Below are 14498 nucleotides of genomic sequence, written 5' to 3'. Positions count from 1 at the left end.
TCAGAGATCAACAATAGATACGGATTGCTGGGCGTTCGTCTTACCGACCGTCAAACGGAACTGGACAACGTGAGGGACGAGTTGAGGAGGCATATGGACAACTTGAAGACGCTTTCTCAGTTCTTAGAGAAGGTAGCGTATATTGACTTAAAGATTAACTCTATAAGATTAAATCTATAAAGAAATGTTTACGTTTACAGATTCAGAGACAAATACCTAAAGAGACTATGCCAAGCACGAAAGAGGAGGCAGACAAGACAGCCAAGCAGATCAAGATCGTTATTGAGGAGATGTACGAAAAACAATCGCTACTAGACACCACCAGAACTCAAGTACGTGACTTGGTTAGACGTAAAAAGGGAGCAGATGGCGTAGACAGATTGAATGACGAGATGGAAGATGTTACCAGCCAATGGAGATCCTTTAGCGAACGTTGCAAGAATAGAATAAAGTTCTTGGATGACGTGAAAGACTTCTATGATACATCTGAGGGTCTGGCGTCGTGGTTAGGATCTAAGGAAAGAATGTTGAGTGCTTTGGGACCTATTTCTGCTGATCCCAGAATGGTAGCCAGTCAAGTTCAACAGGTTCAAGTTTTGAGAGAAGAATTCCGTACTCAGCAACCTCAGTTGGATCACTTGATTCAAGTTGGAGAGAATATCTTGGGAGTCATAGGAACTGACTCCACTGATGGCCAAAGAACAAATAGCAAATTAAGATCCATTTTGGACAAATGGTCTGACCAATTGGCTCGTTTAGACGAGAGGGCGCAAAGTTTGGGTGACGCAGTTGACACCAGCCGCGAATTTGACGCAAGTTTGAACCGTCTGCGTGACGCTTTGCAAGCAATTTCAGATAATCTCGATGAATTGACTCTTGAAAAAGATCCTGAAGATCAATTGCGCAAGATTGAGAATCTTGAGAGGCAACTGGAAGGTCAAAGACCTTTGTTGGCCGATGCTGAGGCAGCTGGAGACCAATTGTGCGAAGTTCTGAGTGATCCAGCTTCTAAATCTGAGATTCATGGAAAATTGGCTGCAGTTGGAAAAATGTACAACAACTTGCAAAAGAAATTGGACCACAAGAAGGCTGAGATAGAGGGCAATCTGCGAGATGGAAGACAGTTTGAAGCCTCCTGTACCAAAACCTTGGGTTGGCTCGCTGATGAACTTGGAAACATGTCCGAGAAGCTTTTGGTATCCGCTGACAAGGATGTCTTGCAACAACAACTCGACCACCATGAGGTAAGAGCTTTATTAATTTTAATAAGGGTTCAAAATGTTTTTAATATAAGAAGTATGTTAAAAAATAAATTTCTTTTTTGTTTACAGCCCATATATAGAAACGTAATGGGCAAAGAGCACGAAGTCATTATGCTCCTGAACAAGGGTCGAGACATGTTGACGCGATCTCAGAAGACCGAGAACCGATCTCTGCAGCGTGATTTAGACAAGATGCAATCACAATGGGATCGTCTGAAGAAGGACATGCTCGACAGACACACCAAACTGCAGACATGTGCGGAACATTGTAAGAAGTACTACAAAGCCCAAGACGCATTCTTACCATGGCTACGACAAGCTGAAGATAGACTCGAGTGCCTGAAACCAGCTTCTTTCAAACGTAAAGACATAGAGAAACAATTGAAAGAATTATCCTCATTCAGAAACGAGGTCTGGAAGCACTCTGGAGAATTTGAAAATAACAAGACTCTTGGAGAGACCTTCCTTGGAGCTTGTGATATAGATAAACAGAATGTTAAGAATGAGCTTGGTGCCATGAAGACCAGGTGGGACAAATTGAACAATGGTAAGTTTAATCAATCAATCATTCTTTTATTGCATGTTTTTCATTGTTGAATTAATGTACACGAATGGTTTAATGAATGTTACAGATCTGATAGCAAGGACACAGTCTCTGGAGGATACTGCAAGGCACTTAATGGACTTCAATGAAAATCTACGAGAACTACGCCACGGCTTGCAGCGTTGTGAGGATAAATTGGCGTCCCATGATGCCCTCGGTGGAGCGGCCAAAGACCCGAAGCTTCTCGATAGGATAAAGGTTTTTAATTGATCTACTGAAAGAACTATATAACATTGCAAAAATCACTCGATACTCAATGTGCAAGTGACATTTTTTATTACAGAGTTTACGAGAAGAGACGACGAACCTGAAGAAGCCTTTACAATGCGTGAAACAACAGGCCAACGACCTGATGAACAAGGCTGGCGAGCAAGGAGTGGATGCAACGCACTTACAAGATGAAGTAGACAACCTGACCGATAGAATCAACGATCTACAATCTAAATTGGATGACAGATGCAACGAACTACAGAGCGCGGCTACTGCGGTTGCACAGTTCAACGATCACGTCAAGACAATTAGTCAACAGATCACCAGTATCGAGAAGGAGATGGACTCGATGAAAGCAGCAAGCAGAGAAATCAAGATCGTACGAATCCAGATAGAAGAGACAACGAAGGTAACGGTCAAGGTGACTCGTCTGTACGAGGAAGTTACTGACTTAGAAGGTCTTGGAGAACGTTTGGTCGATTATGGTTTCGCGGCTGATGCTGTGGCGACCAGAGAACAGGTTGCTGGGCTGAAACGACAGGTTGGAAAGCTGGATGATCGGTCTAGAGACCGTTACGACGAACTTACTACCACTCTGAACAAGTTACAAGAGTTCTATCAAGCGCACACGAGAGTCATGAGTGACATTGAGGATGCCAATGATCATGTAAGGAAGTTCAAACCTGTTGGATCTGAAGTGGAATCCATTAAGGCTCAACAAGAGGACTTCAGATTGTTGAAGATGAATAAGATCGAACCATTGGCTCGTTCTGTTGAGGAGTGTAATTCTCTTGGTCAGGCGTTAATACAGACGGCTGGTCGTGACGTTAACACTGGAAATATCGAGAAGGATGTTGATAGAATGAACGAGAGATGGAACGATCTGAAGGACAGACTCAACGAACGAGATAGAAGATTGGACGTGGGATTGCTCCAGTCTGGAAAGTTCCAGGAGGCTCTGGAAGGTCTCCAGAAATGGCTGACAGACACAGAAGAAATGGTGTCCAATCAGAAACCACCATCATCTGACTATAAGGTAGTCAAAGCACAATTACAGGAGCAGAAATTCCTGAAGAAGATGCTAATGGACAGACAAAATTCAATGTCCTCTTTGTACAACATGGGCCAGGAAGTGGCTGCTGGAGCAGATCCTAAGGAAAGAAAGATGATCGAGAAACAATTGAAAGAATTAGTGGGAAGGTTCGATAATCTGACAGAGAGTGCAGCTGAGAGAATGGAGGCTCTTGAACAAGCAATGGGAGTGGCCAAACAGTTCCAAGACAAACTGGTACCACTTGCAATCTGGTTAGACAAGACTGAGAAACGAGTCAGAGACATGGAGCTTGTTCCAACTGATGAGGAGAAGATCCAGCAACGTGTTGCAGAACACGATGCCCTTCACGAAGACATTCTATCAAGGAAACCAGATTTCAGTGAACTCACAGAGATTGCTAGTCAACTTATGGCTCTGGTGGGCGAAGATGAAGCTGCTCTACTGGCTGATAAGCTTCAGGATGCAGCTGACAGGTATGCTGCTTTGGTTGAAAGGTCAGAGGCACTTGGTAGCTTACTCCAAAGATCAAGACAGGGTTTACGTCACCTGGTCCTCAGTTACCAAGAGCTTCAAGCCTGGATGGAGGGCATGGAGATCAGATTGTCCAAGTACAGAGTCCTTGCAGTGCATACAGAGAAGCTTCTCCAGCAAATGGAAGATCTTGCTGATTTGACCGAGGAGGTTTCCACTCGGCAAACCGAAGTAGACAGTACCACAGACGCTGGATTGGAATTAATGAAGCACATCTCCAGCGATGAAGCTCTTCAATTGAAAGACAAACTCGATTCCTTACAGCGAAGATTCAACGATTTGGTCAGTCGTGGTTCTGACTTGCTGAAACACGCCCAAGAGTCTTTACCACTTGTCCAACAATTCCACGACAACCATAATCGTCTGATGGACTGGATGCAGGCTGCAGAATCAGCTCTGCAATCTGCCGAACCACGCGAAGACGAGATTGTGCGATTAGAAATGGAGATATCAGAATATAGACCAGTTTTAGATAAAATCAACGCAGTAGGACCACAGTTGTCTCAATTGTCGCCAGGTGAAGGCGCCGCTACTATTGAAGGTCTAGTCACCAGAGACAACAGGCGATTCGACGCAATTGCTGAACAAATTCAACGAAAGGCTGAAAGAATTCAGCTTAGCAAACAACGTTCTCTGGAAGTTATCGGTGACATTGACGATCTACTAGAGTGGTTCCGTGAAGTGGATAATCAACTGAGAGAGGCAGAACCACCAAGCAGCGAACCAGAAATCATCAGAGTCCAACTGAAGGAACACAAAGCCCTCAACGACGACATATCCAGTCAGAAAGGTCGTGTAAGAGACGTTATATCAACAGCAAAGAAGGTTATCCGTGAAAATGGCCAACACGAGGACACCTCAACCATCCGAGAGAAAATGGACGACCTCAGAGAAACCATGGAAATTGTCTCTGGTCTATCAGCAGACAGACTTGGAGCTCTGGAACAGGCCTTACCATTGGCTGAACATCTACGCGACACGCACATTGGTTTAGTGAGCTGGTTAGAAGAAGCTGAACAGCAAGTAGCCATGCTTCCTATGCCTGCTTTAAGACCTGACCTAATAGCTGCCCAACAGGACAAGAACGAGATGCTGATGCAGAGTATCAACGAGCACAAACCATTAGTAGAAAAATTGAACAAGACCGGTGAAGCTTTATTGAAGCTTTGCAACGAAGAAGAAGGTATCAAAATACAGGATATTCTTGAAGCAGACACTGCTAGGTATGCAGCCCTCAGAGCAGAACTTCGAAGTCGTCAACAGACCCTGGAACAGGCTCTCCAGGAGTCCTCACAATTCTCCGATAAACTCGAAGGAATGTTACGTGCTCTTTCATCCACAGCTGATCAAGTTAACGGCGCAGAACCTATCAGCGCTCATCCAGGTCGTTTGAGGGATCAAATGGAGGAGAACTGTGCTTTGATAGACGAATTAGCTCACAGATCAGAAGCTTACGCAGCTGTGAGGAGAGCAGCTGACGATGTGATCAGCAAAGCAGGTAACAGAGCTGATCCAGCTGTGAAAGACATCAAACGGAAGTTGGAGAAACTCAACAAATTATGGAGCGACGTGCAGAAAGCTACCAACGATAGAGGACACACTCTCGACGATGCTCTGGCTATTGCAGAGAAGTTCTGGTCAGAATTGAACGGAGTAATGTCGACTCTGAGAGAGCTTCAAGATGCTCTAGCAGGTCAGGCACCTCCAGCAGCTCAGCCAGCCGCTATCCAACAGCAACAAGTGGCTCTGCAGGAGATCAGACACGAGATTGATCAGACTAAACCGGACGTCGAGCAAGTTAGGGCTTCTGGTCACGAGTTGATGGGTCTGTGTGGTGAACCAGACAAACCAGAAGTGAGGAAACACATCGAGGACTTGGATCAAGCATGGGACAATGTTACTGCTCTGTATGCCAGGCGAGAGGAGAACCTGATAGACGCCATGGAGAAAGCCATGGAGTTCCACGAGACTCTGCACGATTTGTTAGAATTTTTACAGGAAGCTGAGGAGAAGTTCGCCAGAATGGGACCACTTGGAAGTGACATCGACGAAGTTAAGAAACAGATCAAACAATTGGCCAATTTCAAAGCTGAAGTAGATCCTCACATGGTCAAGGTCGAAGCTCTGAACAGGTAATCAGATGCGATTCTTCCCTCTATCTGTGGTTGGTCCCCTCAATTTTTTTCTTTTTTTTTTTTTCTCTTTGAGATTTTCTCACCGAAAGTTTGACACGTTCCTCATGAACGTTGTGCTCCACACAACAGGAGACTACTAAATGTTCCCAATTCACCTGTGAACAGTTGTATCTGTCCGTCTCTCGCCCCTCGCGTCGTTAATATTGTTCAGTTGTTGTACCAATAACCGAAGACAGCCACTATATGGTTATTAAAACAGCGAGATTTCTAATCCCAAATTTTTGTTTTTTCCGCGCCGGTTCCTGAACGCATAGGAGTCTGACAAGGCAAGTCAACCTCTCTCTGTGTTGTTGCAGTAGTTAGAGCATGGCTTAAAAAAACACTCTATACAAACATTTTTTCTCTTATTACATGATCACACCTTCGAGTATAGATAATATATAGATCCAGGTTTACCGGAATGGAATTTACCGCCCTTCATAAGCCCACTTAATCACACATAACGTCCGTAACAAGTGTCGTAATACCCCCCAAGTTAAGGTCAAATAATTGGAATCGCTAACTGTCTGACATCTTGGTTGGAGTTTCGAACAGTGTTTGATCGACGGACGTACATGTACTTTTTTGCCTGCATGTCTGGCTGCCTTGGCTGTTGCCTGGCTCGTGACGTGCCTGTTCTACTTACAAAACACCGTATCGTAGGTACTTGGCCGGGGACTCGAGGAGTTCACGGCTTTCCTGGCGAATTATAGTAAGGAGCAGCTCTGTCGATGTCTTCAAGATCGAATGCCACTTCTTTTTTTTTTCTTTAAAAAAACGCCGTAGGAAACGTAGAAGTAAGGATAGAGAGTCCTTGAGACAACTGGATGTCACAGTTTTTTTTTTTTGTTTTTTAAATTAAACGATGGGATCTTGATGGCGATCAAAGAGTGGCTCCTCAAAATAATTCAGTATAGCTCCTCTCCCGTAGACTCGTCGAACCTGTGTTCATCTTGACTAAACATGCGGAATTTAAACGTACAAGTTTAAACAATGGTCGACGCACCTATTACAAGCATTCCCATGGTGTACGCTTTCTCACATCGACGCGTACAACTCTCCTTTAATCGTTCTTATAAATCCTACAACTCCTTCTCATACTATTTCAGACAAGCTGCCGAGCTAACTGAGAGAACATCGTCAGAACAAGCCGCCGCAATCAAGGAACCGCTTGGTGCAGTGAATAAACGATGGGATGGACTACTTCGAGGTTTGGTGGAGAGGCAGAGACTCTTGGAGAACGCATTATTACGCTTAGGACAATTCCAACATGCTCTAGATGAGTTGTTAGTATGGATAGAGAAGACAGACCTCACGTTGGACAACCTGAAAGCTGTGGCTGGAGATCCACAAGTGATAGAAGTAGAATTAGCGAAATTAAAAGTACTTGTGAACGATATTCAAGCTCATCAAACAAGTGTCGACACCCTGAACGATGCTGGAAGACAATTAATCGAAGATGGAAAGGGAACAGCAGAAGCTTCGACAACAGCAGAGAAATTAGGCACGCTGAATCGTCGTTGGCGAGATTTGTTGCAACGTGCAGCTGATAGGCAACGAGAATTGGAAGATGCACTCAGGGAGGCTCAGTCCTTCACCGCTGAGATACAAGATCTTCTGTCTTGGCTTGGTGATGTAGATAATACTATAGTAGCTTCGAAACCTGTTGGAGGATTACCAGAGACAGCTTCGGAACAGTTAGAACGATTCATGGAAGTGTACAACGAACTCGAACAGAATCGTCCTAAGGTAGAGACTGTTCTTCAACAGGGACAGGAGTACTTGAAACGTGCAGACTCCAGCAGTGCAGGTGGATTGAACCACAATCTGAGAACCTTGAAACAACGATGGGACAACGTGACTGCTCGTGCCAGTGATAAGAAGATCAAGTTAGAAATTGCTCTTAAGGAGGCTACAGAGTTCCACGATGCACTCCAGGCGTTCGTCGATTGGTTAACTAACGCAGAAAAGATTCTGACTAATTTGAAACCAGTATCCAGGGTAATGGAGACTATTCTTGGTCAGATAGAGGAACATAAAGCGTTCCAGAAGGATGTTGGCGTCCATCGTGAGACTATGTTGAACCTGGACAAGAAGGGTACTCATCTAAAATACTTCTCGCAGAAACAGGACGTGATTCTAATCAAAAATTTGTTGATAAGCGTGCAACACAGGTGGGAGAGGGTAGTCTCTAAGTCTGCAGAGAGAACAAGAGCCTTGGATCATGGATACAAAGAAGCTAGAGAGTTCCATGATGCTTGGTCTAGTTTGATGAACTGGTTAGACGAGACAGAGAAGAATTTGGACGAGGTTGCTGGAGATGGTGGTCTTGGAGGAAACGATCCAGAGAAGATCAAAACTAGACTGAATAAACACCGTGAATTGCAGAAGGCTCTGAGTGCTAAACAAGGAACCTACGACGCCACCATGAAGAGTGGAAAATCATTGAAAGACAAAGCTCCCAAGTCAGACGAATTTGCACTGAAGGAATTGTTGAACGAGCTGAAGAACAAATGGACCACCATCTGTGGTAAATGCGTGGACAGGCAGAGGAAGCTTGAAGAAGCATTGTTATTCTCTGGACAGTTTAAGGATGCGATTCAGGCGTTACTGGAATGGCTCAGTAAATCTGAGAAACAACTGGCGAACACTGGACCGCTTCATGGTGATTTAGACACTGTAATGAATTTAGTGGAACAGCACAAGACCTTCGAAAAGGACTTACAATCTCGAGCCTCGCAGATGGAGTCTGTGATCAAAACTGGTCGCGAGCTCTTAGGCAAGGCTACACCGGATGATGCTTCTGCTATTGACTCTCAATTAGCTGAATTGAACAATCTTTGGGACACGGTAACTAGATTGTCCTCTGACAAGACTGAAAGATTGGAAGATGCCCTCAGAGAAGCTGAACGCCTGCACAAGGCTGTTCACGTGCTTCTAGAGTGGCTGAGTGACGCTGAGATGAAGTTGAGATTCGCTGGACAGTTGCCAGAAGACGAGCAAGAAAGTAGGAATCAATTGATGGAACACGAGAAGTTCTTGCGTGAATTACGTACTAAGGAGGTTGAGAAGGACCAAACTTTGGAGTTAGCTCATATGATTCTTGCTAAGGCTCATCCTGATGGAGCATTGGTTATCAAACATTGGATCACAATTATTCAGTCGAGATGGGAAGAGGTTGCCACTTGGGCGCAGCAGAGAAACCAGAGGTTGGAGAACCATATGCGAGGACTTCAAGTAAAAATCTAGTTATTTTATTTATTTTTTCTAATCCTTAATTCCTTCAGTATTTCATGTTTTTTTTTTTTTCAGGACCTCGACAATCTTTTAGAGGAATTATTGTCATGGCTAGAGGGCTTAGAGAACACTTTGAACGCTCTCGAGGCTGAACCTCTGCCAGACGATAAAGCCACCTTAGAAATGCTGATCGCAGATCACAGAGAATTCATGGAGAACACCAGTCGCAGACAGAACGAAGTCGATCGTGTTTGCAAGGCCAGACAGATCAAACCCACGAAAGACACGAAGAAGATATCGAAGGCTAAGTCACCTGCACCAACGTACGTTCACATTCTTTCTCACCCATTTATCTCTGGTCCCAAAATTCTTTTAGCGAGTACCAAAACGTGAAGATCGCCAAGGATTGCGCTCGTCGTAAATCATCTTTCGTTCGAGGTAGCCGGAATGAACGACACTCGCCTATCTGCTTCTCGAAATCTTGGTTCACACAACTAAAACGTACACTCTGTCTCTCTCTGTCTCTCTCTCTCCCTTTTCCATTCGATTTCGTTTGCGTGCGCTTTGTCGTTTGAAAAGTTACACTTGCCCGTGCATGTGTTGCGTTTGATACTCTACTCCAAGTTATTATTAGTTATTTTTTTTTATTTTTTTTTCTTATCTTCTGCGTGAATTTTTGATAACGATAGAGCGCTGACGTCCACGAGGACAACTGGGTCCGTGTTGAAAGGTGCGTTGTCAAGGTCCAATCGGTTCGTTTTATACAGTAGCAGCATGGAATGTGATAGAGTGTCTTGAGTCTGAGGAAACGAGTAAGAACGTTCAGTTGAAGCGCATCCGAGGCGTACAAGAATGGAGAACAGGTCTCTACGTACAAAAACAGTTCGCAATGTTAATTATTTTCTTTTTATTTGACATACAAGTTATAAAAAAAATGTAAATAATTTTCATAATTTTAAATAATATTGTATGAGGCCCATTCTCCTTTTCTTCCCCCTTTCCTCCATTCGCTCGATCCCGTAAGGAGACCGAAGATCGATCGCTGACTCGGGACTGAAGCGATTGGTTGCACGAGAAGCGCGAGTTCTATCGTGCGGCTGTTTAGTAGAAGTGTCGAGTGATGTGACGCATGTTCCTGTTTAGCCGAGCCAGCCCAGGTCGTGACAGAACACCCGATTCGTTGCCGCACATCGGCCCACGGTTCCCACCTAAAGGAAGGTTCGTCATTCCCATCCATACTTCGATCTTATATCTAATCAGCCCGTTGCTTTGCTTTCACGATTCCCCTAATACTTCTTCATTCTTCATCTTGTTTCTTTGCAGTTTCATTGAGGTTCAGTCGATCGTCATTGATCAACGAGATTCTCTATATAGTTCATTTTAAACTTTCGTTTTGTTTCTCTCTCTCTCTCTCTCTCTCTCTCTTAGATTTTTCCATCATTTCTCTTCTTCTTCTTCTTTTATCTGATAAGTTTCTCGAGGGTTGAAATTTTATGGTGATTGATTTCTTCGTTCATAAGCTTCCTTTGCTTCTCTCGCGCTTTATTTATACGATTTTTCACGATGGAAAGTGCTAACGAGATTGTCTGTTCGTCTATAGCAAAGGCGCTGAGCTGGAGTTCCGTAGCCCAAGGGTGAAACTTCTCTGGGACAGGTGGAGACATGTTTGGATGCTGGCGTGGGAGCGTCAACGTCGCCTGCAGGATAAGTATAATTACATCCAGGAGCTGGATCGTGTTGCTAACTTCAGCTGGGAAGACTGGCGTAAGAGGGTAGGTTTATTAAAGTACAAAAAGTCTACCATCACTCATAATTTACATTCTTCTGGTTCTACTAATATTACTCTTTCATTGTAGTTCTTGAAATTCATGAACCACAAGAAGTCCAGACTGACAGATCTCTTCAGGAAGATGGATAAGAACAACGACGGTCTGATTCCTCGTGAGGACTTCATTCAAGGAATCATGAACACCAGTAAATTCATTAATTACAAATAAAGTTGTAGAGAAAGGTTGAACATCGAAATGGACCATCGTAAACCTGATTTATTTCCATAGAATTCGAGACGTCAAGGTTGGAAATGGGAGCAGTTGCGGACTTGTTCGATCGTCATGGTGAAGGACTGATAGATTGGAAGGAGTTCATCGCTGCTTTGAGACCAGACTGGGAGGAACGTAGGACATATAACGATACCGATAAGATCCACGACGAAGTGAAACGATTGGTGATGCTTTGTACTTGTCGCCAGAAATTCCGCGTGTTCCAAGTTGGCGAAGGAAAATACAGGGTATAGGAGATGTCTTGGAATATATATTTTATTTTATAATACGAGAAACTTATACTTCTTTTCTTTTGTTTCCAGTTCGGAGACAGTCAGAAATTACGATTGGTTCGAATTCTACGATCGACCGTAATGGTACGAGTCGGTGGTGGATGGGTAGCCTTGGACGAATTTCTATTAAAAAATGACCCTTGCCGCGGTGAGTGTTTCTCCCATTTAATCTATCTCTTTTTCTTTCTCTCTACTCCGTTACCGTCGAATTATACCGCCAAAATCGATGTGTTCGGGATTTATGTATTTTTCTTTTTCCTTTTTTTTTTGTTTTATTATATAACAACGAGTCTTTACAAACAGAACTTTCAAACTTCCCTAAGACCGTTCCGTCTCGTCCCTGTCTGCCTTTGAACGCGACACAGATTAGACGGATTCTCGAATATAAAAACGAATAATCTTTCACTATTCCCCCTGAGCCCCTTGTCCCCATCCAAAGAGGCAGCTAAAACGCGTTTATGTTTCTTTACCGTCTAGACACGCGTGTGGGATTGAATTTGATACGTTTTACTTTTTGGAAATATTTTCACTAACGTTGTGTGCTTTTTACCTTTACGTTTTTTTTTTTTTCGATCCCTTTTACTAAAACAAATATTTTCGAAAGAGAATCGAACTCGATCGCTTTCCGCTGCCTCGGAAATAAATGTTTGCTCGTACAATAACGCGTTCATTGATAAAAATAAAATAATCTTCTAACAAAGAAAGTAGAGTATAATACTAAACAAAGAAGAACGAAGAAGATCATTCATTAAATTGTGTCTCACTAACGAACCCTCATTAATTCCCGCGCGATCATAATTCATTTTTATCTCTTCATGTGTCGCATTTTTGTTGCTGCTATATACATATATACATTTATTATACGTGTACGATCTCAGCTCCTGAGGTACAAAGTGTGAGCGTGACTAATCATTAACAGACTCTAGAACGAGTTTATTTAACACCGTGTACATGAGCAGAAGATGAAGAAGCGTGCGCTCGTTTTTTTTTACTAGCGATCTCCGCTTCGCATAATGTCTTTTTTTTTTAACCTGCGTACTCTGGCTAGGTTTTCATTTTTCAGCTTGTGGTCACTAACTGTAAACGATTCTTCGTTCCACGAATTATAAACCCCCTGACTGTTCTTTACTTATTCGTTTTTTTACAAATTTTTGCCCCTTAGCAGTTTTGTTTGGATTTTATTGCAATGAGTTACGCATGATCGAATTCGTGGAACGCGATCGTTTTCTCCATTACCATAGCGATCATAGTGTATCTTGGTTACATTAGGAGACTCCGTAATCGCTTGTTCATTAGTATGTTACTAACGTCGATCATCTTCTGCCAATCCCTTGGCGCCCTGTTCCCCCTTCTTAATGAATAATTAACAATATGCTCCATCTCCATCCATCAATACATCTTGTCACTTCATTCTTTTTTTTTCATATATTGCGCACAACTTTATTGACATAACCTATTCTTCGACATGATTACGTGTATTTACATTCTTAATTGCGCATCGAGTTTATTGAATATTGCATGCTTTCGAATATTTTATAAAACAAACAATAAAATATGGAAAGAAACGGACCAACTAAACTCCTCATATCGTGATTAACTCGTCAAGTTTTTCTAATGCCGATACCGGACCCTAACAAACCGGAACAACATGAGGGTTGGTGTCCGCTCGGTGAGAATCTTTTTATATGGGAATAATTGATACTCGTGGTCCGTACGTTTCACTATTATAGGGGAAAAGAGATCATTTTTTTAACATTTTTTTATTCACAGATAAAAATTGTACATTCAGAAGAATGATTTTTTTGTAATATTTTTTTATTTACCAAAAAAGCTGTTTCTCACATCGTACTGGCCACGAAATGAACGTTTTCGTATATCCTGCATGAATACGTATCTTGTACGTGTACATACGTTTGCTTCCTCGCAACGAGTTCGACTTCTTATTGTGTGTATACTTAGTGTTCGTGTTTCCCGCGTTTGTCATGCAAAAGTGTCGCGCGTGTGTGTGTGTGTGTGTGTGGTGTGTAAAATGGCATGCAACATGGTGATTCTGTGTTTGAGATTGCTCTAACCGAAAATCTTGGAATCGTTCTCGCGTTTACCTCGTTGAAATTAGTACCGTCTTAACCTATCTCAATCATTTTACCCCCTTTCACTATACGCAGGAACGACGAGATCCATTTCCTGGACGTCGATCCACTTTTTACCCGATAAACGTTCCCCCGTTTGTCAAAGTATCACTTTAACCGCGTCGTCTGGCCCTTATTTGAACGTCGACGTCGATAGTCAACTTTTCCCGCCTTATTTACTTGCTAACTTTAATTGAATTTCAGTACAGAGTAAATATAGACACTGAACATTGATACTTGAGAACTTCTAGGCACTTTGAGATTGATCAAATAACCGACTTTCGACTTCGACGACGTTAGCATGCCATCCTACGTGTCACTCAAATATTTTTCAACGGTTTAATATTAATGGGAAGCCATATTTAACTTCTCGCAATTGCGTTTCGAAACGTTAATTATTTTGTTACTACCCTTGACTATTTATTCAAACGCCCCCCAAAAGAATTACCGAACGAACATTATCTAAAACACACTGTATTTTTTTTCTTTTTTGTTCCACTTGTACACTCGCACATGACATACCGCGTGCGCCGCCTACCATCGCCTGTCGCAACTATATTATAACCGCTACTGTCGCTACTATATTACCTTCTCGCTATTACTGCTACAACTACCTGTACATTCTCTACTCTATCTCTTCTCCAACTTTCTCTCTGCACAACACTTGACCACAACACCATTATACAATTAAAAAAAACCACACACACATATTATTCAATTAACCAAACCGGCTATTTTTCGCTGTTGATTACGCGCATGACTACTCGATAACGCCGCTGTAAAATGCGTAACATTACCTGGTCGCTTCACGTACTACTGTATATTGTATATCTTTGATCGCTCTGATTTGTACCTTGTACCCTCTATACTATATCTGCCCGTTAATTTATCTCTCTGCGCTCTCTCTCTGTCTGTTTCTCTCTCTCTATCTGACTATCTCTGTCTGTATAAAAAAAAACAATTTT

General features: G+C 42.8%; 1 protein-coding gene across 1 annotated transcript in view; it reads left to right on the top strand.

Moving 5' to 3' along the window:
• Positions 1–14498, top strand: part of LOC108577642 (microtubule-actin cross-linking factor 1) — an 80315-nt gene that overhangs the window by 58236 nt on the left and 7581 nt on the right. The window contains exons 21-32 of the mRNA XM_017940823.1: positions 5–132; positions 201–1244; positions 1332–1809; positions 1895–2064; positions 2150–5793; positions 6945–9072; positions 9148–9395; positions 10216–10290; positions 10673–10844; positions 10929–11046; positions 11130–11359; positions 11435–11552. Of these exons, the coding sequence (XP_017796312.1) occupies positions 5–132; positions 201–1244; positions 1332–1809; positions 1895–2064; positions 2150–5793; positions 6945–9072; positions 9148–9395; positions 10216–10290; positions 10673–10844; positions 10929–11046; positions 11130–11359; positions 11435–11552 (8553 nt within the window). The remainder of the gene's footprint in view (positions 1–4; positions 133–200; positions 1245–1331; positions 1810–1894; positions 2065–2149; positions 5794–6944; positions 9073–9147; positions 9396–10215; positions 10291–10672; positions 10845–10928; positions 11047–11129; positions 11360–11434; positions 11553–14498) is intronic.

The sequence above is a fragment of the Habropoda laboriosa genome, unplaced genomic scaffold (assembly GCF_001263275.1).
Source record: "Habropoda laboriosa isolate 0110345459 unplaced genomic scaffold, ASM126327v1 scaffold5, whole genome shotgun sequence".
Taxonomy (NCBI): Eukaryota; Metazoa; Arthropoda; class Insecta; order Hymenoptera; family Apidae; genus Habropoda; species Habropoda laboriosa.
Note: the sequence above shows the minus strand (reverse complement) of the source record. Positions and strands in the feature narration are given on the sequence as shown.